The 25,250-nt window shown below is 29.0% G+C and overlaps 1 protein-coding gene across 1 annotated transcript in view; it reads left to right on the top strand.

The window, feature by feature from the left end:
- LOC142333342 (uncharacterized) overlaps window positions 1-25,250 on the top strand; it is a 58,575-nt gene that overhangs the window by 8,225 nt on the left and 25,100 nt on the right. The window contains exons 5-10 of the mRNA XM_075380363.1: window positions 371-529; window positions 1,693-1,842; window positions 8,880-9,029; window positions 16,316-16,465; window positions 22,033-22,185; window positions 25,059-25,208. Of these exons, the coding sequence (XP_075236478.1) occupies window positions 371-529; window positions 1,693-1,842; window positions 8,880-9,029; window positions 16,316-16,465; window positions 22,033-22,185; window positions 25,059-25,208 (912 nt within the window). The remainder of the gene's footprint in view (window positions 1-370; window positions 530-1,692; window positions 1,843-8,879; window positions 9,030-16,315; window positions 16,466-22,032; window positions 22,186-25,058; window positions 25,209-25,250) is intronic.

The raw sequence follows: 25,250 nt of genomic DNA, 5'->3' as shown, positions 1-25,250 counted from the left end.
CAGATTAGATTTAAAAATATAATAATGTCCAAAATATTAGATATACATTGAGGTGATTAAAACTTAAAAAAATTGTGTTCTGTGATCCAGTACAAACATCACAATATATATGAAGCTCCATTAACTATTACGTAATGAAGAAAATGTTATGCTGAAAGGATAATAGAATGATTCGAAAAGTGGCAGCTATTGCTGCTGTCACTTTTGATCGTAGTAATTACATATGCCAATCTGTAAGCTCAGCGAAGGAGAGAGGAGGAAAATTTTGTGGATTCTTTTTATTATTAATTTAGTAAGAATTATTGAAAAATTTTTACAAAGTAAATTAATAAAGATCCATCTAATTCATTGTTTGATTGATTTGTTGCAGCGTGTTATTCAGATTACAATTGTTCAGCTTTACTGGCATGTATAGATGGAAATTGTGTTGATCCCTGTATCGGCTATGAAAATATATGTCAATTATATGGAATCGGGTACACTTGTCAAGTTGTGGATCATAAGGCTCAGTGTGTTGCAACTGCTCTTGGTATATACAAAGTGTATATTACATTATCATATATTTTTTTAAAATTAATTGAAAGTTATGCATGAGTGGTATGAATTCTTTTAACAAATATTGAAGAATGAACATATTTTAATTGACATAAATTACTGTGTTTGTATATTTTAGTTATTTACTAATACGTCATCTCTACTTGAAAGGAAAAAGATTCTTGCATTTTCACACAAATACAAGAATTAAAATATACTTATATATTTTTCTAAAATCAATCCTTTTAAGATCCGTATCACCTCTGCACTAATAATATAAATATATGTAATTCAACTTAATCCACCAAAGTGCAGATATAAAACAACTCTTTCGTTATTTGTTTATTTATATAATTTTTCACGGACTCCCACATCATCAGTTGTGTATAATATTTATAAAATAACATATTAAACATAAAATTAAAGAATTTTAATTAATTAATTTTAAAAGATTAAAATTACAATTACATACGCAAGAATATATGAAGTCATTAAATAAAATAAAAACAAATGTTTAATAACATGTGGCTAGCAAAATACTACAGTACTGTACTATTTAAATAAATATTTTATTTAGTATCTATGAAAATGCCTGCTATCTATTGCAGCTTTTGAACTCCTGTGCAGCTTGCTCTAGTACAGCTTTACCTGTTGCACTCATAAAAGCTGCAATAGATAGCAGTACCTTTATAGATATTAAATAAAATATTTATTTAAATAATACAGTACTTAATATTTAGCTAGCCATACACATGTTATTAAATGTTTGTGTTTATTTTATTTTATTTAATGACTTAATATACTCTTGTCCGTGTAATCATAATTTTAATCTTTTAATTCTTTAATATGTAATTTTATAAATATTAGACACAACTGATGATGTGGGATCTGCGAATGTACTTTCGTGAAAAGTTATATAAATATACAAATAGGGTAAGAGTTGTCTTATATATATTTAAATTTATATAATACCTTGACAATTTATGACGATCCTTGTCAAAAATAAAACTGTATTCAACCACAGCAAAGTTTTTTCATAAGCTTCTAAAACATCATTGAAAACATTTCATATTGAAAACTATTGAGTGGTTAATTATTTTTAAATAATTGTTTGTTGATAATCCTATATATTATTGTTTAATATCTTATATGTTGCAGGTTGTATGTTAGATAGTAGCTGTCCACTGTTTTTGGCATGCATTAATGGAAAATGTGTAGATCCATGCTTTAATTATGAAAATATATGTCTACAATACGGGGCAGGTTATATATGCCAAGTTGTAAATCACAAGCCGCAATGTGTTATTTGTATGTATAATTCTTTTTTCCCTTAGTATTATAAAATAGAAATTAAAGAAATTGCAATTAGCTGGCTTTTAGCTTTAAGGTTGTATTTATATATTCATTGTGGTAACATGATAACTAAGACCTCTTTCTTTTCTTTTTCTTTTTCCTGTTTAGCCTCCGGTAAGTACCGTTTAAATAATTCTTCAGAGGATGAATGAGGATGATATGTATGAGTGTAAATGAAGTGTAGTCTTGTACATTCTCAGTTCGACCGTTCCTGAGATGTGTGGTTAATTGAAACCCAACTACCAAAGAACACCGGTATCCACGATCTAGTATTCAAATCCATGTAAAAATATCTGGCTTTACTAGGACTTGAACGCTGTAACTTTCGACTTCCAAATCAGCTGATTTGGGAAGACGCGTTAACCACTAGACCAACCCGGTGGGTTGATAACTAAGACCTGACTGCAAACTTCATTACACTATCCTATCACCATTGTGTATGAGTAGGTCTATTGTACCATTGTGATGTAACCTATTCTTTTATAACAAATACTGTAGTAAAAGTTTTACCATTCTACTAGCCATATCATATTTGTTGCTATTCTTCAGTTAGTGTTTAGGCAATTTGCTGAACATGTTACTCCAAAATTAAAAAAAATTCTTACACCTCCTTTAGCATTTAACTCTGGAAAAAAAAACTATAAAAGAAATTCAAACAAAGGAATGCATTCAATTTACAATAGATTTTTTAATATTCATGTCTGAAATTTTTATAAAATTTTAGCACGTGCGTGCCATGGGAATGTGTGGGTATTTCATGTTTCATTAAAAAAAGTTACATACAGAACAGTATTGTTTTGTTACATTGGATTGTTATGAATTAGTATGTGCAAATAGGTAGTATGTACAAAATGTTTTGATTATTAAAACATGCACATTTATGCGCATTATCTTACCCAGGCGTGTCGTGATGTATATAAATTTTTCAGCGGTAAAGGACATAATATATTAGAGAATTAAATGCTGGAGAATGTGATGTCTTTATTCTATTTCATCATAATTAATAATAGACAACAATTAATTAGTGGAATATAACTTATAAATTATAATAATTATATTTTCAATTAAATGTTACAAACTGATTATCATTCTATCTTTCAATCAAAATTAATTTAGATTTCTTAGTAATACAGTTCAGACAACACTCCAAATTAGGTGTCTATAGGCAAGCCTCTTTAAGAGGTTATCAGTTAATATGGTAAGGCAAAAATAAAATTACAGTTTAATATTAACTTAAAATAGGAAAAAAGTGATAATACTGTAGTACTGGCAATTAGGCCATGTTTTGACTAATTTTTAATTTTCATCAAAAGTATTGATTATTTACAAGAATTTAACAAAAATTATAAACTTAAACATGAAACTCTATTTAATGCTGAAAGATCCAAAAATATCCCTAGTGGCATTACACTTGTAAGTATAGAAAGATAACAAATAAATTCAGAATAATAAATTTTTAGTTAAATGCTTTTAAAACAAGAGCTGTGCTTACGTAAATTTACAGTATATACATCACAAGTTAAATAAAAGCATGTAATAAATGTCACAGTATGCTACTTACCAAAAAATGTTCAAATATCCATTTGTTATAATAAAGTGGATGGCAGATGGCCAACACGAAAAAAACATTACGGTCATAAAAAACTTTACTTTTACTTTAAAAAACTTTAGTTATAAAAAATTGTATAAATTACTTAAACACTTGAGTGAAAGTAACAACTGCACTAACTCTAACCAAAAATGCGTGGCTCTTATAAACAGAATATTTTAAAATGACTTCTATAAAAGTAACCTTTAATAATAAAAAAAAGTAAATAACTTACAGAATTGTTTGATATATCCCTGAATACAGTTTATCTTCAAATTTTATTTCTGCTCAACACATTGTTTCACAATGTTTTCCCTAGATGGCGCACATGAATGAGTAATTCTATCAGTCATCATGTAGTCATGTACTGGTGCAGAGCATGCTCAGTGTTGTTATGGTTTCATGAATTCAAATTGACTACTACTGTTTAGAGACAATTCATGACTAAATATCACCAGCAACCACCTCAAAGACAGTTTGTTATTGAATGGTGCAATAGTTTCATTGAAACAGGTTTTGATGATGATGAAGAATTCATAACTTATTTCGGTACTTACGTAATAACGCTACCGCAGCTACAGCTTTATTTAAAAACAAAGTAGTCAATCGGATTTCGGTGGAAAATGAGCACTCTATTTATTAATTTTAATAAATGGTTATTTATATTTATTTATTATAAATATAATTTAATCAAACTTAAGCTATGCTCGCTAACCTTGACTAATTAACACCGTAATTTTTTGAGTATTTATTTAATAATAAGTTCAGTAATTATTGCAATTATTTATTATTTAAATAATCAAAACACTCCTGTTAATTAGGCAAGGTTAGCAAGCGAAGCGAGCGTAGGTTAAGTTTGGTTAAATTATATTTATAAAATGAATAAAATATAAATAACCATTTATTAAAATTAATAAAGAGACTATTTTGAATCTTATGTTAAACTCTATATCGGCCCATTTTCCACCGAAATCCGATTGACTACTTTGTTTTTAAAAAAAGCTGTAGCTGCGGTGGCGTTAATACGTAAGTACCCTTATTTCTGTTGCTATGGTGACAGAAATATAATACGAAGTAAAAGGATTATTTTTTTTTCTTTAATGATTATCTTTAATTCACAACTCCACCTCCAAGCAGGCTAGGGTCTCGGCCTGGGATAACATGACTGAATCCTACAAATTTGATAGCAATCAGTTAGTTAGTTCTTATGTGATGCCAGATCAAACAAGTAAATAGACAGACAGCCAGACTATATGTTATATATTATCCAGATGAGAAATCCATTTCTTTATAGCACTGGTAAAAAAAAAGCATTTTTATGTTAATTTATTTATGTTGAACATCTAGTTGTTTTGAAATAGTATTTTTCGCTCAATGTATTGTGATCCTTCTGTGTATTGTACTAAACAAGAGAAGTCAAGGCATCAGTTTTAGATAAATCATTATTATTTGGATAAGGCTAAGTTACAGAGATATAGGATGGTGGGTGACATCTTGGTGTGTAGAAAATTTTTTTTCTTCTCAGGAGAATGCAGTAACTATTTTCATCATAATAATGTATTATTTATTTGTAATAATCTACTTGAATATGCCATAAAAAAGTTATTTTCAATCTAATCATATTTATTTTCTCTCTTAGTCTCAGACAGTTTACTTTCTTTTACTCACCAGATCAAGAAAACTGTTATTGCATTAATGTTTTTTTTTAAATTCAAAACTAAATTAATTAGATATGACAGGAAAGAATTTAAAAAAAATAATGAACCAGAATTGATAAGTTCAAATCTTTCCTTACTCTAAAGAAAAAGACATTTTGAAACTTGTAAAAGTGGTTTTTAAATAGAAAACTTGATTCCTCCTAATATTAATTAAAAATGGATGATTGGGGCTGTGTTATTTACAGGTGTAGTTTTTATGTTATGTCAAATCACAAGCATCCTCAGTAATTATTTAATACCAGAAAATATTATTCTTATTACTTGATACTTCCTCTTGAGAAAAAAACACCTATTGTTTACAAAAATGAACATTTGTAAAGAATTGCATGTGCATGTGTGTGTATATTTGTAAAATGCCCTTCTTATTATATAACAACTTGCAAATATGTTTGAATTACAATAAAAAAATATTTTTGCAATTTATTTGCTTATTTTATTTTTAACATTTAATATATTACTTATAACAACAACATGATGTGTTGTTAATTTTTTTTCTCCTGTGCTAAATTTTCTATCAGTTCTATTACTGTTAAATGGGAAATATATTTTGTTGTCCCTGTAGTATATAACATTAATTTAGTGTGTTTTCTGTTAAAATTAATTTTCTTTAGGGTCATAAAAATTTACTCTTTAGATTGTGTGGACTGTTACTGCTTATCGTCTAGATCTGTTTCTTGTACCGTTACTGCTATCATCTAGATCTGATTCATTTACATAGTATTATCTTTTAATCAGTGTAACTGACTTTTTTTGTTAAGCCAACGCCCTGCTTGTTCCAATTATATCAGCTCAAAGAGAAAAAGCTATATACCAATATGTAACACTGAAAAATAAAATAAATTTTTTTTTTGACGCAAGGAACAAAATATGTGATTCTAATAGAACTTTTCACATCAAATTCAGATACAAGTATGAAAATAGATTTTCTCCATCAACCGCTGTTTTTTGTGATATGTTGGTAAACTTTGAAAGAAATGTAAAAATTTACATGCATGCAAGCTAATGATGTGGTAGTTATTTTCCTTTTGAGTTTAGCATATTGAACATCCCTCTTAAGAGTCTGTCAATAATCTGCAATCATTCTTGTACTCCACTGTTCCTGGTACCTGAATTCCACGACTGACATTTGCTGGTGGAAGTGTTCCCCATGCTTATCATTGATTATGATGAGATTGTCCAGAAAGAAATCCAGGTGTGAATCTAAGAATGAATTTTTAAGGACATATTACATCCTATATGTCACATATGTTTATACAACTGTAATAATTCATCCACAATGTTTGGTAGTCAGAAAATGTATAATTTCCTAAAATGTTTTGCTCAGTATTTTTAAATGATCACCATGATGACTTTTTAACTTGCCTTAACAGTTCTTTGAATTGTCCATCTGTAATCAAAGCTCGTTTTTGGGGACTCACAAAATTTCCTCTCTTGACTTTAGTATCACCAAAGAAGAAATTTTTCTTTCAAATAATGAAATCCAGCACTGTTTTTATTCATCGCCTTAACAAAATTTTTAAAAAGCCCTAAATTTAATATGGAATGGAAGTAGAAGAATCATTTCTAGTTAACTAGTGGGAGATGTACAACATTTTTCTCTCTTAGTGTAAGTGCTTCATGCTCGGGCAAATCCTTTGATGTAATGGTTTGTCTTGCCCTTGGTGTCCCATTTGCATAAAACACAATTTTGTACAAAATTTAGTGTAGCCGAGCTCCAAACCCATTAATAATGCAGCAACGTTAAAATCCCAATATAATCCAATGACATTGTTGTCTGAATTTTTTCTTGTAGAATTTTCGTATTGTCATGATTCTTTCTTGTTAGTTGCATAAGTTGCACAGAAGGAAATTTGTTGTAATCCAAAGGGACCATGGCTCTCCTTGCATTCTACCAATTAACTAGGAGTATGATTTAAAAAGATAAAAAAAAATGTTTAAATTATTAAAAAATGCAAAAACAATAAAAATTATTTTTTTATTTTAAAAATCAAATAAAAATATGAGAAGGTGATCTTTTTGTTTTTTTATGATGCCAAAAAGGCAATTTCCTGACTACCCTTCGATTTTTGTCCACAACTTCTGTAAATGGGGCCCCAAACTTAAAAATTGTCTAGGGCCCAGTAAAGGCTTAAACTGGATACTGAGTATAGAAGTATGGCTTTCATATATAAAGATTTAAAGCTTTAAAAAAGTAATTCTATTTTTGTTTTATGCTGATTAACAAACTGTATTTTCATCTAAGCTGTCTTAAGAGTAATGGCCATTGACTAATTTTTTTGGAGTATGTTTCTGTAGTAATAACATCTGAGCTCAATTAAGTCAGCTGATTTATTGGAGCTCATTGAAGTATATCACATATCTTACTTGTTTATTGTCACTTATGTATGCGTATGAATTTTATGTAATCACTGAATGTAAAATTTGAATAATGATTAATAATTTATACTGGCTGATATTCATGGCAGTTGTGTACTGTATGTGATATTTTAATGTTAAATAAAATAAATATATAATGAATGTGCAGGACAAGGGGAATTTTGAGCCTGCTTGGTCATTAAAAATGACTTGATGGAAGGAAACTAAATTAAAAAAAAAACATGCTTCAGTCACTGTCTCGGATGTAAAATGATTTTTTGAGATATTTGTAGAAGAGCTCCTGCTATAGTTAATGGATAATTTTTATGCATTGATTACTATGCGCTTTAATAAATTTGTTTGTGGAACACCTTAAATTCTTTAGTTATAAATGAGTGATAGGTATTAATTTTGATTTTTTTCTATGTAATTACTGCATATTTTCTAATTATCCAATTGTTCAAATCAAAAATTAAATTATCTAAAGAATTGTGAAATTTTCAGTTAAAAAGTATAAATTATAATTTTTTTTTACCATAACTGAATGATATATTATATTTGAGGATATTTCAATAACACATTCTACATTAAGGATTATTTAAAAATTAATGCTTGAAATTGAAACTACAAAAGATTAACCTAACTGGTTTACAGTACTTCATTAATCCCTCAAGCACGACCTTTTATATAAGAAATGCACTTACATAATATGGACCTTAAATTTTGCTGTTTTGCATTACATTAAAAATATTCTTTTAAGTTTAATAATTTTGACGATAAATATTAAATAAAATTTCTGTTATTTTCATCTTATTTAGACTCACTTAGTAAATCACATTTGGAGTATTCAGCATCCAAATCTAAGAGATTTTCTATTTCACGGTCTTGATTCACTTATAAAATGACACCAATATAAGAAAATAAATTATTTATTTTTCATTCATAAAATGGTTAAATACAGTATAATTTATTATGTAGTGTATAACTGCAGAAAAAATAAACAAACTGCTAGAAATAAGTAATCAGTCTTGTACATAACTGCAGGTTTATATTTTAAGTAAATAAACAAATCATTTACAAAATCATACTACTGTATTTTTCATGAAAATAAATCATAGAATATGATGAATTCATCAAACTTACAAAATTCTAAATTATTATTCAATTATACAGTTATTATTTTGTAATTTAATTACTAATTCACAAGCTTCAGTGCGTATGTTAGTACCATCATGAACAAAAGGTAATTTCTGAATTTTATATTGTTTTTAATTATGGTTTAAATACAGGTTCTAAGTTTCCTTAAAGTATAACTTACTATTTTGTTGCAGCTTGTCTATCAGAAATGAATTGTCCACCTTCGCTTGCATGTGTCGATGGATATTGCGTTGATGCATGTATAGGTTATGAAAGTCTGTGTCTATCGTATGGAGCAGGATACATTTGCCAAGTCATAAATCATCAGCCACAGTGTGTTGCAAGTATGTATTTTTTTGTTATTATTCAACTAGTTATAACAGTATTTAAACAGCACAGGCAGTATGGTAAACTAAGCTGTGTTTAGAAAGGAAAGGGGAAGAGTTACAGGATGATAGGTGTAATTGGAATTAGTAAGTTGAGAATTTTAATTAAAAAACTTTGATCTTAAGCCAATTATTGACAAGAATGATTCAGGGAAATCAAAACAAAAGAAGTATATTTGCAAAACTGGGCTAATTATCACAATAAAAAGTAATATCTAGTAGTTCAAGGAATTTTGTGTTAAATTTAATTTTTACTTTGTCGTAGAGCAAATACAGCCGATCCACAAGATTGTCTAAAGCTGAATTGATTTAATCAAACCCTGCTAATGAAATTTCCCTCCTGCTATTTTGCAAAAGTATCTCCAGTGTGTAAAATAGAATAATGATGACAAATGCATTAAGATTTTAAGTAACCTTAAAATCTCCACTTATCCTAATTAGACAGTTTTATTTTTTATTTATAGGGACTATAGGCTTTTCTCATTCTATGAAGTAACTACTGGAAGAAGAATTTTTTCACTGACTAACCACTCTAATTCTTTTTCTAGTTAATCTTTTAGTGTATATTAATGAATATAAGTCTTCATTTAAATGCCTGTGTGATGTACATTTTCCTATAATCTCTGTATGAGGTCTGTTCAAAATATAATCGAACCTTATTTTTTTGATCTCTATTATTAATTTTACAGATTGTTGCTCCTTGTCTCCTTCAAAGTACTCCCCTCCCTGATTCACGCACTTTTCCCAGAAGTGTTTCCACTTTGCAAAGCAGTCCTGGGTAGCTTCATTTGAAATGGCCTTTAAGATCTGTGACAAATTTGCTTTAATGCCATCAATAGTCTCAAAACAGTGTCCTTTTATTGTTGATTTTAATTTCGGAAATAAGGAAAAATCGTGAGGAGCAAGGTCTGGTAAGTAGTAAGACTGAGGGAGGACAGTCATCTGATTATGGAATAAAAACTGATGAATCAGTAAAAGTGAGTGTGCAGACACAATGTCGTGGTGAAGGAACCATAAGTTGTCTCGCCACATCTTTGGTCTCTTTTTGCAGATTTTTTCACTTAACCATTGTAAAATGCCTTGATAGTACGCACGGTTCACTGTTTCGCCTTGAGGCAAGAATTCAAAATGCACAATTCCATTAAAATCAAAAAAATAGAGAGCATCACTTTGACATTGGATTGAGACTGACATGCTTTCTTGGGGCATGGAAATCCTTTGCCGATCCATTGTGATGATTGAACTTTTGTCTTGATGTCGTAGCCATAAACCCAGCTTTTGTCTCCTGTTATAATCCTTTGCGTAAATGTTTTATCATTATTGGCTTGTTCAAAAAGTTGACAGTCAGTCGTGATTTGCAAGTACCAGATTGTTGAATTTCTGAACGTGGGTGTCATCATTGAAGTTGAAGGCCTTCCTGGTCAAGGGTCAACTTCAGTTGACTGACAACCACTTTTAAATTATGAAAACTATTCGTAACATTGCGTATGACCCAGAGCATCATCTTTGTAAGCTTGTTTCAAAAGTTAAAACGTTTCTGTGACAGTTTTCCTCAATTTCATGCAAAACTTTACATTGTATCTTTGCTTCCGAAAATTGCACATCACAAAAATCACTACTAATACTTAAACAGTTGCACTCAATAACAATAAAACAAAAACTAAATGAGATATCAAACAATCCAAGAATATGTGGTTACAGAGGAGGTTATGCGGAACACAATGCTGCCAACTACATGTCACTAAATATCTGTTCGTGCGTAATTAAAAATGTTGGTTATTTTCTGAACAGAACTTGTAAGTTTATTCAAAATTTCATCAAAGTGGTCATAATTAAGGTTTGGTAGCTATTTAAACTGTTAGGGTTTTTTTTTAATGAAATTTGTGCTGCTAATATATTTAATCCATTTGCTTATTTAAGGATGAGATCTTTTTCTGATAATATATAGATTTAACCTGTTTAAAATTTTTATGCATTACTTCTCAATTTGTTTTCCCTCTGGAACAATTTGCTGATTAGTAAAAAAAATGATTGAAAACCTTAATAAAAGAATTTAACAAATTAAACTTCAAACAATTTACTGAGTATTGATTGCTTGTTATTGTTCAACAATAAACCTTCTGTTTCACTGTTGATAAAGTAAGTCTCCCAATTCCTGCTTACTATTTTCATTTTTTAAAACCATCATTTCCAGTAAACTAATTTTGTGACTATTCCAGGCAATTCTGGGTTACAGCTAATTTCTCTGGTGTTATACAGATTAACATAAATTATTCAGTGCATTTAAGGGATTAATAAAAAAAATGAACAAACAATGTAGTGCCCATTGATTTTTTTAAACATTAATGTTGAGGTACTACTATTATTGTTTTTTCGTGTAGGTACTACAGTTACTATTTGTCAGTTAAGCAATGCAGGGGAAAGCAATTTACATACTATGGTTTCATGAAAGTGGATCTGTTATTACTGTTTTTAGATGTTTTTGTTTAGAGTACACCCATGATCCTCTGATTAAAGACTCTATTAAAAGTTGATATTAGCAGTTTGAAGATACAGAAAACAGAAACTGTAGAACCCAACAAAGATGCTGATAAACCTCTTGTCTCTGAGGTGGAAATTGTTGAAGGTGTTATTGTTTATCGAGTAAAAGAAACTTTTCAAAGAAACCCAGATAAATCAACTCATAATGCAAGTTTAGAACTGGAAATACTGCAGTCAACAATCCTTAAGATTCTACAGAAGCTCCTGAATCTTCATGCAGACAATATTCAGTCGGTGCAAGCAATTGAAGATGATTATAAACAGCATTGTTACAATTTTGCTCTGGACGTTCTTGATAAAGTGAATGAAGATAATTAGTCTTTAGAAAAAGTAATCTTCTTTAATGAAGCTACTTTCCATGTTTCTGGTCACATTAACCATCATAATTGTTGGATTTGAGATAGCAAGAACCCTCATGCTGTTCGACAAACACATTGTGATAGCCCAAAAATTAATAATTGGTGTATATTGACTGCTTATGAAAATAGAGCTATTATCTAGACATGTTACAGGATTATGCAGTACCACAAATTGAGTATCAGCAATCTAACATTGAGATGCTGCACAACCACACTGGGATTTACATGTTATGGACTACCTAGATGAGCAATTTCCTTGACGTTGGGTCAGCTGTGGTGAACCAGTTCTCTGGCCATGATATTTCACTTGATTCCTTTCTTTGAGGGTGTTTAACAAAGACCATGTGTGAAATGAAGCTTGTCAACAACAACAAACTAAAAAGAAGAATCAATGGTGTAATTAATGGAATAACTCCAGAAATTCTTCATTATGTGCGGCATGAAATTGAATATAGTCTAGACATTTTATGCGCCATAAAACGTCATTGTAAACTTGTTTGAAGTTAATAAGTATTGTAAACAAAACCGTTTAGAATGCTCTTTTCAGCAATAAAACATGTATGTGAGTATATTGCTTTGTTATTTTTTTTATTAACATCTAAAATGTCCTGAATAATTTATGATCACTAATAAGCTAAATGCTTTCTTATTCTAGTTTCAGTTGTTTTTTTTTTGTTTGCTCTGCAAACAATCCTTAGGTAACTTGTTTAGTATACCTTTAGTTTCTGTAAGGCCGTGCATTGTTATACAAAATAACAGTCTCCTTTGTTAGCATCCACAAAGGAGACTTATTCTTTATTGTTCTTCTTACCTCTGTTAATGTTTGACAATAAATGTCTGCAGTTATTGTTGAACCTTACTTTATAAATAACAGGAACAAAATTTGAATTTGTTTGGAGTAGTTTGTTTGAATTTTTTCACAAAGTGTGTTTTATCCACTGCTTCTATTGTTTTTTTTATCAATATTGATGAACTGAATCCATGTCTCATCCCCACTGTCAAGAAATACACATCTTTTATTCTGGTATCAGTGAAGAAAAATCAATGCTGCTCCCAATTTTTTTTATTTTGTGGGCATCAGTAAGTTGTTTTGGTACCCATTGGGCACAATATTTCAACAACCCAATCTGTTTTTAACAGTTCCGTAAGAGTGTACCTTGAAATTTGAGGAACATATTCACTAAGTTCAATAATTGTAAACAGGCATTTGTCACAAACGGCATGCTCTTTTTTTCAATAAATTCATTACTCATGTTGACATATCCATCCCCTCTTCCTTCCTTATCGTGTCCATTAGCTCCTCCTTCCTTGAAGTTCCTGCACCGTTCTCTCACAGAAACATCATTCATTGCATTAACTCTGTAAACTAACACAGCCAATGGTGAATTTCAGCCGTAGATATTCCTTCTGCTTGCAAAAAATAAATGATATTATTTACCAGAAAACTGACAGGAGCTGCAACAATTACCTCCATTGTTCACACATACTACTCGAGCAGTACTGAATGAAATGATAACTGACTGTATGCATGACGATATTTAAGCCTATCTTATGTCTATTGTGTGTGCACTATATTGCTGTGGAATCAATTAGATTGTAAGGCCTGACCAAAGATTAATTTATAAATAGTCTACGCATAAATATACATGCTTTATCCAATCCTTCTTTATCATTGTTCTCTGAATTAAGCTTGTTTTGCTGCATAGTTAAATTCAGTTTGCAAATTCTAAACTAATTTGTTGCTGAATTCTTTTGTGTAGTCCGTCAGTGATCTTTATCTGTAAAGATACAGCTGAGTTCACTGGTTTTACTAAAAACATTGCTGACAGCATAAGTAAAGAATCAGCTAAAAAAATCGCATCCATTCTCTTTGTCCTAACAGTAATGTAAAACTACAGTTTGTTAGTAACTATCGTCTATTAATTAATTAGCATTTGATAGAAATTTAATATTTTATGACAAATTTTTTTTCTACAAATTTGTTATATATCGCATACAAAATAATAGTTATAATTGCAAGAAAATGTTTCAGTATTTTTAATTTTTGTAAGCATACCATAATAAATGAATATAGTGTTGAATTAGGTGATGGAATTTTAAAATTGAAGAAATCTGTTCCTTTTTATTTCACTATTTATTGCAATCTATGCTTTTGCTTTTCAATATTTATATACTTATTTTATTTGAAATAATCAACTGCTTTTACCGTATATATAAATATACATATTCCTTTACTTCTTCTTATATACCTTTCACTAATAGTTTTTATTCATTCAATTGCTTCCCTTGGTACCTCACTTCTTCCATTTATAATTATATTTTATTGCCATTTGATCCATTTTCTATTCACTCTTTTATTCAGCATTTGTAAAAAAATTACTGTGTCCAAAATTAATTTTATTGTGTGTAATCTTGGCACCGAATATACTAGGGTAGAAAACAGCAGCTAAATATTCAAATAACTAAAGACAAAAACAAATGGTACTTTTTAAAGCATAATCATCATAATGATATTTCAGGTCCTTAAAAGAGGATGATTTTTCCTCTAAAAATGGGAGAAAGTTTAAATCAAAACAGAGAGCATAGTATATTTTACAGCATCATATTTTCATTTATTAATGTATGGAATTGCTGACTAAATTGCATTCTGTGAGATATTTCTGTAAAGTTCTCTCATATGGAATTTGGAAAAAATATAAATATTTATTTTTTAAAAACTGTGTAATAAACTCTTCTTGTTTTATGGGTAATTTAATGGAAAATGATTTAAATTACTTATTTCACGGTTTGATGATTAATGTAATTTTTTATAGCTATTACTAATCTACCAATAGTATACATTGGTAAAGTTGTGTCTAAATAATTCATGTGATGTGTTTTAATTATCCTTTGTGTTTCATTCAGAACTAAAGCAAAAGATCTTTTGAGTCAGCAGTAGCTTGTTTATGTTTGTGTATTTGAAATACAGAATTGTGCATGACTGGTGTAATCTATTTTAATGAGACTTGAAGAATGAAAAAATTCTTTTAACTAGATTTTTTATCCTCAAAAAAAATCAATTATTGGCATTTACTTAACTCAAAATGCTCTATACGGAAGTGAGAGTAATTTGATAAAAAAATTAGACCCAGCCCCTTTAGTAAAATTTTCTTTTAGTTTACAAAGTTCTAGTTGCACTTTTGTAAATTAATTGGAACAATTGAAATTAAAGTAGATGTAATTTGATACAACTTTCCCAGAAACATTTTGAAATGTTCAATATAAGGGATTTCTTTCCTGTTATGCAGGGAACAGTTCTTTTTATTTTATTTAAAAATGTGGATGAATCATGGTAAATGATTCATCCAACTCAGTCTTTTTCACTCAATCTTTTTTTTTTTTTTTACTATAAAATCTGATGTGGAGAACACAGACTTCTACGCGTATTAAATTACATTTACACATTTTTTTTAAAATGAAAAGTACATAAAAGTTCATTAAAAACTTCTGATATTTTTTCTTTTTTTTTGTTATTGAATTATTATTCATCATAAAAGTTTTTCTTTACAATCAAGGTTAATAATTATTAATAAATCAATATATTTAAATTTAAAAAAAAGTTAAAAAGAAGGAAATGAAGTCTGATTCGAACCGATGTGCCTTCCTCTAATATCCAAATTTCATTAATTAAAATTTGATTTGGCTATAACTCTGGAATCAGTGAAAATAAGTACCCCTTTATGATATATCGTTGAAAAGCTCTCAATGAGGGCTTATTACTGCAGTTAAGAAAGAGGCCAAAATCCAAATTTTTTGGATTTAACAAATTTTTTTGGATGTATACATATGTCACGCTGAAATTAGTCAAAATGGATTCAGAGGTGGTCAAAATGGATATTTCCATTGAAATCTGAAAACCTAAATTTTTTGCAATTACTATACTTCCTTCACTTCTTACATGGAAGTAAAAAGTAAGATCTGTCATATTTTTTCCAAGTTGATCGTAACAAAAATTAATTAAAATTATCAACATTTTAAATTAAAAATTGAAACAAATTTGATTAATTTAATTACTGGCTGGGATTTTTTTTAGGTAGGCATATTTTTAGATTGTGGTTGAAATATATATTAAATTTAAATTGTGTTTGCTTATTTACTATGTTGCTTTGCATGTTTGTTGTATATTATAACATTCAAGCGTTTAAGAAGTCATCCTTGATATTCACAAAAATAGTGGGCTGCATTTTAACTGAGACAAAAATACTAATGACATGCATTTCCAGACGTATGATATAAAAAAAGTTTCTTTTGAATTTAATTATGGTAAAAATTATTGTAATAATGATATTGTTTTCTTTGTTCCAGCTTGTATATCGGATAATAACTGTCCAGTTTTACTAGGATGTATTGATGGATATTGTGTTGATCCTTGTTTTGGTTTTGAAAATATTTGCCAGCAGTATGGTGTTGGATATGTTTGTGTTGTTGTTAATCACAAACCGCAATGTGTTACATGTATGTAGAAATATATTAATCTCTATGCTATTATATATATATAAAACAATATTTTGTAAAATATGAAAAAAGGCAAGTGTCATCCTATTTAATGTATATTTCTGTACTTGGGTGAATCAATATGTTTTATAATTTGTATATTAGTACAGAGTAATATAGGTACTGACTTTAGAAAGAAAAAAAAATATATATATATCTCAGATAACAACTAAAACACAAGGGATAAATATTAGAAATTATAAAACACAACTGCCAAAAGAAAAACATTGCTGATAAACATTGCTCTTTTGTTCCGGTTTGGTTCCATCATGATTTTGTATTAACTAGCAATATTCTGTTTGAATTTTGAAAATCAGAAGATTGTTTGCAGAGATATTATCAGAGCACCCTACTGCACCTTCCAAAATAGCGCTCCAGGAGTACCCTGTTTGTTACCAATTGATGGTGATGATTGATCTAGCATCGCCTGAGGCACTTTTATCACCTCATCACTCTAGCCTCATATGCAGTCACCATGAGAAGTCTATTATTATTATTAAACAGAAGTTTTTTAAAATTTATTTAGTATTATTTTATTTTATTTAACGTAAATTTAATTATATAATTTTTGTAAGTTTATTCATTCAATTGATTTGAATCATTCAGTTCAAACCCAGGTAACACAGTTATAGAGGCTCACAGTTCATTAATTCAATTCATTAAAGTTTGTAGTTCTATCGGCCAACCTCCACTACTACATATATTTGTATAAATATACATACATATATATAATATATATATATATTTATATAGCTTATGATACTCCCAGAAACATAAGGATTCCAACGTAGGGTCATTCATCTAAATTGGTTCGGTTGTTTAGCTGCTGCGTGGAACAAACATAAATACATACACACACCCTAGATACATTACACTCCTTTTTGGGCAGTCGAATAAAAATAACCACCAAACAGTAACAGAACCTAAAAAACTAATACCAAAAGTCAACTTTTGCGGGATCCCACACCATCAGTTGGTACAAAATTCCAAAATTTCATCAAACAAAAACAATCAATAAATGAATAAAAACTAAAAATCTAGAAAACATAAACCCCAATAACCAGAAAGCTTGAAGTGGAAGATCACCTAAACCAAACGAACAGAAGCTGCTTGATATTTCAGATGCTAAGGCTGAAATTTCATCAATTTCAATGCGTAAGTTAGCACAGCAACAAGATATCAAACTTGTTATCGCATGTAAAGCTGCAAGAAAAGAACTGAAACTTTTCTCCTACAAAGTAATATGTGTTCAAAAACCTATGGATCATGCCAAAAGACTAAATTATTGTCAACGGTTTAAACATTTTATTGACCAAAATTGCATAGGTATCCTTGACATTATATTTTTTACAGATGAAGCATGGTTTCACCTGGGAAGCAATATTAATTCACAAAAATACATGACTGTGGTCGATAACTAACCCCCAGGAATTACGTGAACAACATTTACACAAAGTGAAAATTGGAGTCTGAGTTGGTATGAATAGAACTTGTATTGTGGGTCCAATCTTTTTTGAAAATACAGTTAATAGTGATCATTATTATACTGTTTTTACAACTTCATTACTCGGTTAACAGAAGTGGAAATCAATCACGATTGGTTCCAACAATATGCCACCACAGCACACATAGCTTACAGGTCAATGACTTTTTTACGAAATGTCTTGGTGGATTGAATCATTTTGAGGGTTTTAAGGCCTGCACGATAGCCTGATCTGATTCCCTCAGATTACTTTCTAGGGGGACAGAGAAACTCGCAGTGTATTGCTGCAAACCATGCACAATTAACAAACTAAAAATCGCAATAACATCATGCATACAACATTCCAGTACATCAGCTGGTTAAAGTGTTTTAAAACAAATTGAAACATATGCAGTGTTATTGGTGTTGGAGGAGGTCATTTTCAACACCTTTTATAAAATATTCCAGTTATTGTAATATCCGTTTAAAATAATGAAATAAAAATACAAATTAATAATCAAGAAAGTTTTGTCATTACACTTCAATAATTCCAGTGCTTAGGAACTTTCCAAATGCTCTGTTATTACTGTTTGATTGAATGCAAATTCTTTATAATATGCAAATTCTTAATAATATGCACAATAATAAATTGTGCATATTATTAAAAGTGTTTAAATAATTATTTACATTTTATCAATCTGTTTGTGGTTTGTAGGTTTTATTTGAATCATATTTGTTAAATTATAATACAGTATATCAAGTGGTTAAACTTTTCATCGCAAAATCAGCTGATTTTTTAAGTTGAGAGTTCTAAGGTTTGAGTCCTTGTAAAGGCAGTTACTTTTGTATGAATTTGATTGCTAGACTGTGGATACCAGTGTTTCTTGGTGGGATACCAGTGGTACTACTGACTTTGAAGGGTCAATTTGGCCGAATGCCTGCATAGTCTTCCAAATGCTTCACATAGTAAGTCATAGAACAAGCTAAAATATAAACCTTTAACCCATATTTCGCTGGCTTATTTGGGATGTACATCCTGAATCTGCATCGTCCTCTGTAAGGGACAAGCATTTTATTTCAAATCACATTTTCTGAAGAAGTGAAATATTTATTACAATTTGAGATAAAGATTTCAGGAAAGGTCCTAAAAGCAGCAAGATTATCTGTAGCTTTTCTTTTCTCTCTGGTGTTTATATTGTTAAATCTGACACAATGGCTCAAAATTCTAAATCTCTTCAAAGATGTATTGCTTTAAAATTCTCTCCCACAGTTCCATCAGTATTCCAAACCACTTCAATGTTCATTTTACTCTCGCATAGCGGGAGCTAGTTCTAGCTATGTACAACAGGCCAAAAAAAGCCTTTATTTTGTTCATGTTTGTCAGTTAGCCATGTTTGGATCACTTAAGTAATTTTGTTTTGAGTCAATAAAAATATTCGTAGAGTAGACTACTAACTTAATCAAGAGTTCATTGAAAAACAATTTGCACAATTTTTTTTTGAACATTCATTGGATAAATTAAATACACATGCTGAAAAAAGTGTTTGATATACTGCCAGATAAGTGCATGGAGACTATATTGTGCTGCCTAGCTAACTCTGACATTTTGGGGGAAAATTTTTATCCTCCATATCGTTTTTTTTTATCTCTACCCAAACAGAAGTGTGATGGCATCACACTAGAAATGGAAGGCACTTCCAGTTCTACAGTTTCTGTTTTTCTATCACTAAGTTCACATTCACTACTGCTATCACGGTCACTAAATAGTTCAAAGTCGAGATTGGCATCGAATCATCAACTTCATCTAAATCGTCATATAAAATTCTGTTAATTTCAGTATTAGAAACTAATTCACCAGCCATTTTATTTTCAAAGTTTATCAATACATCAATAGAGTTTATACTAATCACAATACATTACACAACTGGCTAAAATTACTCATAAAACATTAAAACACTATATTTGACATAGACTAAAATTAGTTAGAGAATGGTCAGGCTGGGTTGGTTAGGCTCACATGCAATTTACTGAATTGTTGTTCACAGACTGGTACGATAAGTTTCCGAATTGTGACAACAGCGCCTCTTGGGGATATTTTGGGAAGGTATATATGTGCTCAATTCAAAATAAAATAAACAAACTTTTAATAGAAAAATACTTGAAAATGAAAACCGCTTGAGTCTGAGACCTAGGGAAATGCTGAAGATAATACAATTAGAAAGAGAAAGAAAATTGAATGAAAACAAAGTCAGGAAGAAGAAAAAATGAACTAGAGAAAGTTGACATCAAAATTTAAGGAAAAAAGAAACTATTTTTTCTAAGATGAAGAAGATTGGTTATTTTAGATTTTAAGATGTAACATGATCTATCAAGTAAATGTACGTCTGAATATCTCCTGAATTTGATTTTTACATTTTATTTGCATTGCTTCTTGTGATAGTTTAGAAGTTATAATAAATTTAAGTTGCTTACGAAATGAATAAGATTTTTATTTTTAAACTTCAATTACAGTCATTACATTTCATTTCTTTTAATAATTAAATATGTCACATCATTTTATCCTAATTAAACCTATTTGTATATGCAGTGTTGCAATTTTTAAAAAATTATTTAACTTACTGGGTAAAAAAAAAAAATAGGAGAAATAAATTTTTTGCACACATTGTAAGCTCTTGTGATTTCATAATCTGATTTAAGAAATCAAAGATTACATATAAAAACTTAATAATTTAAAAAAAGATTGATTATTTTATATTATAAATTAATTGATAATATGACTATGGTGACGGAAATTTTATGAAAAATTGGTAGATATACCCTGTTTGTTTATGGTTTTATTGTATCTATTCAATGTTATAAGAATTTAATTTCCTGAATTATTTTGTGTATTATGTTTTTATGTTGTAATTACAAAATGTTTATGTGTTATAAATAATTTTTTTTTTTTACTTTTCAGATGCATTTATAACAAACTTAAAAAAATTATACTTATAACTTATTCATATTAAATAACTTATCGTTATAAATAATTATTACCTATCACTATTAATATTTATTTTCAAGTAGCATTTTAAGACTTAATGTAATGTAAGTGATACTTCCATGCCTTGTAATTTGCCCAGATGTCTTATTCTTAAGAAATTTCATTTAAGAAGATTATATGTTATAATCTTCATAATATGTTATGTTAGTTTAGTTTTTGTTTGTCTTATGCCATGATTTTTTGTTCTTTATTGATCTGTTTGTATAACTGTGTACTACGTCGGGGTTTTCCTGTCTTTATTCTGATTTAATCACAAATAATAAACAGAAAAATGTTATGATTTAACTGGAAAAGAAATCAAAATGAATTAGATAGTCTGGTTAAAAGTGAGTTTGTCTTCACCAGCTGTTATCTTCATCAATCAATTTTGGAGTTAATGAAACAAAAAACTTTGGAAAAGAAAATAGATCTTTCCCTGTAATTTTTCTAGCCGTGTGCAAGTATTGTATGAGACTTCTCTCAATTCTCATTTTACAGTAAATAAGCTTAATTTGGAGATACTGGGTTGTACAGTTTTTCCAATAGAGAAAGTAAGGGGCTTATTAGAACAGAAAGTAGCCCTCAGTGAATTGACATTGATTAAGGAGGTGGAAAATCATTATGGACTCTATGTGTCACCTGGTGAAAAGTTATAGGGAGATCTATTTTATATGGGCAGTTCATTTTTAGAACAGCCTTTAAGAAGAATATCAGTAATGTTTAATACTAAATGAATTAAAATGCAAAATAACATAAAGGTATCCTGGTTTTATTTTTGCTGAATTTTTTGTTTTTCCAGCAACTTGGTCTCATTAAATAGGAAGTGTCATTTGATTCTTAGCTCATCTTCAGTCTTATTTTTAATTATAACTCGTTCATGAGTACTAACGCAATAAGACTAATATTTAATGAAAAAAAAATAATAATAATACAAATTATATTTAAAAAATTCATCGATCGGAAACCAAATTTAATAAAATTTGATCGCTTATTTAAATAATTTAAAAAATAATGAAATATCTATATTTGTTTTATTTGTTACAGCATGTTTCTCAGACAACAATTGTTTACCTACACTGGCATGTATTGATGGAATTTGTGTTGATCCCTGTATCGATATTCGATGTCAGCTGTATGGAGTAGGATTCACTTGCCAAGTTGTGAATCATAAGCCAACATGTCTTGCACCTAGTCTTAGTAAGAATACATTTTATTTTTCTGTATATTACATAATCTTTTTTTAATGAACTCAAAAGAATGGAATTATCTTAACTAGACATAGCTAAGAAATCTTAGTAATGATAATTATTTCTTTATTTGAAATGTTTATTAATGAGGCTGCCCCTTTTGATGAAAAATAACTTTCTAGTTTTTACTCCCAGATGATACACTTTACAAAAAAAGAACTATTGAGACAAAAATTGAACCCTCTTTCTTTTTTGAAAAAAGTTTTTATTTTATATTCTCTGGATGAATATATTTTTCCAGTGATGAGAAATAAGGTAAGTAATATCCTATTTCACAATTACAGAAATTCACAACTCTGTGAATATATATTTTATATATAAGAATTAAAGTACTAAAATTGTTTATAATTTTCATTCAAAATATTTTTTTAATATTTGACCAAACATACTTTCCATGTAATAAATAAAACGTGGAGGAAGTTAAAACTAATCAGTTTTATGTAATTAATAGGCCATTTATTTCAGTATGTTTAATTTTTAATTTTAGTATGTTTAATTTTTTATTTAGTGAAATCCAAATTGTTTAGATCGATTGTTAAATTTAGAAATATCTTAATTTAAACTGAACTTGAAATTCATTCTTTGTGCCAAACTACATGTTCCATCATCGGCTGTAAATATACAAGGCATGTCTGGAAAGTATCATTTTATTATTAAAAAATATGTATAACTTTCAACAGAATAATTTTATTATCACATGGAAGAGCTTAAACTGTTTTTACTATAACTTCATTTTAAACTACTTTTCTACATAATTTTAACAATTATTAAGGCACTTTTCATATCTTGTAGTCAGTCTTTTCATTCCTTCCTCAAAGAAAGGTGTTGTCATTGAAGATAACCGCTGTTGTATTTTTCATACTGGTTGGAACACTGTTGTTGTCCAGCAAGGGATCGCTTGAGATGGAGAAACAAATGGTAGCCGCTCAGTGTCAAGTCAAGATTATAATGTAGATGTCTCAACCGCTCGTAGACAGGTTGTTCAGTCAGACTTAGAGTTTCACTGGCAGCAAGCAAGTTAGCATAGTTGTGAAGCAACAAAATCCCACAGTTGAGCTTGCCTCTCCTCTTGTTTTGTATTGCACAACACAATTTTTTGAGAGTATTAAAATAAAGCGATGCATTTATAATCTCATCTCTCTACAAGAGTTTAACCGACATTACCTGTTTCTTATCCCAGAAAACAAGATTTTTCCTGTTGAAATAGTGGCTTTGAACTTCTGTTTTTACAGAAACAGATTTCCCACGAGGTAGTAGAATGTTTTCCTTTCTTTACTAACTAATTCAAGATAAACCAGAAACGAGTTGATTTTACTGATATAAAAACAAAGCAATTAAAAAAAAATGTTGTAATATCAATTTGTTATAATAAAGTGGATGGTAGGTGGCTGGCATGAAAAAGCAAACTTAACAGTTATAAAAAATTGCATACACTACCTAACACACTTGTGTGAAACCTAACCTAACCTAATTTCTTTTTCCCATGATTAAGAGAACACTAATAGGTCAGTAATTTGGGATGATGGATGAAATAAAGAAAAATCACCAAGTGAACTTGAGGTTGTAAAAAAAAACTTTTAGAAAATATTTTGAGGATTGCGAATTGCTGGCATAAGTATACCACATTTCTGGGTAACTACTTTGAAGGGCGTAAAAATATTAACATACAAGAATAAGTAAATTCTTTTTGAGATTAAAAATTCCTGTTTTGATCACACTTCATATAAATATACGGTAATTGTACTTTATAATTACAAATATAATATATGATACACCTAGTCGATGATTTCATCCAAAATATCAAGTCTTGTTTTTAAAATATACATTTATCATCCTAATTCAATGAAATTTTGTCAAAATAAAACTGTACCCAACCACACCTAGTTTTTTTTACATTAACTGCTAAAATATTGAAGTATTAAAAACTGTTAGGTTTGTTAGATTTATAGTCGGTTAATAACTAATTGTAGATAGAACATACAATTAGTTATTAATTGTATGTTTACAACTTTGTTACAAAGTTGTAAATCATGAGCCGCAATGTGTAATTAGTTTTAGTATTATTATGTTGTATTATTATGGTTAATTAATGAGTTTTTTACTCATTCAGGTTAAACATCTCTAAAGCTATCTTAAAGCAAAATAAGTTCACTAAAGCTGTAACCTTTATCTTAAATTAATTTTGCTGTTAAAATCCTGATTTACTTCACAATAGACCTTAATCTTCCACATAAACTTTTTTTTTTTATTCTTTTTTTATAATGCTTATTAGTATTACTTAAACGTTTCTATTTGTTCTGTCATTAGCGACTTAAAAATCTTTCTGTTTATTTTAATCACTGTTTCTCTTTCTTTTGTTATAATGAGCAAAATATTATTTTAAAATAAAATTAGAGATTATGTATGCATATTATATTATGTCATAGTCTGTAACCCTTCTGCTTTGGAATTGTGAAATAAAAGTTCCACCCGGTGTATAGAACATTATCAGAAGCGATTTAATAAAATTAGGTAAAATTCAATTAAATGTATGACTAATGAGTTTTTCATGAATAAAGGTTTGAAAATTTTGTTGCTAAAAAGTATATAAAAGTAAAAATTCAGCAGTTGATTTTTTTGGTTTGGATAGGTTAATTAACTTTTTTGGAAACAAAATTTTTTATGTATTTATATATTTTTAGCAATTTTAAAATGTACTAATTCAAATTTTAATAATATATTGACAAACTGAAGCATAATGAGATGCTATTAAAAATATTTTTAAGCTTTTTAAAACATTTTATAAATGAATGCTTTACATAATGTTTTTTTTCTTTTTTGCAGCATGTTTATCAGAATTGAATTGTCCAACTTTGCTTGCCTGTGTTGACGGATTTTGCATTGATCCTTGTGTCGGCTATGAAAGTGTATGTCTACAATATGGGCCAGGATACGTTTGCCAAGTTATAAACCATCAGCCTCAGTGTGTTATACGTATGATTTTTTTATTATTCGCCTAATTTGTAATATTAATTA

Source organism: Lycorma delicatula, chromosome 12 (genome assembly GCF_047948215.1).
Source record: "Lycorma delicatula isolate Av1 chromosome 12, ASM4794821v1, whole genome shotgun sequence".
Taxonomy (NCBI): Eukaryota; Metazoa; Arthropoda; class Insecta; order Hemiptera; family Fulgoridae; genus Lycorma; species Lycorma delicatula.
Note: the sequence above shows the minus strand (reverse complement) of the source record. Positions and strands in the feature narration are given on the sequence as shown.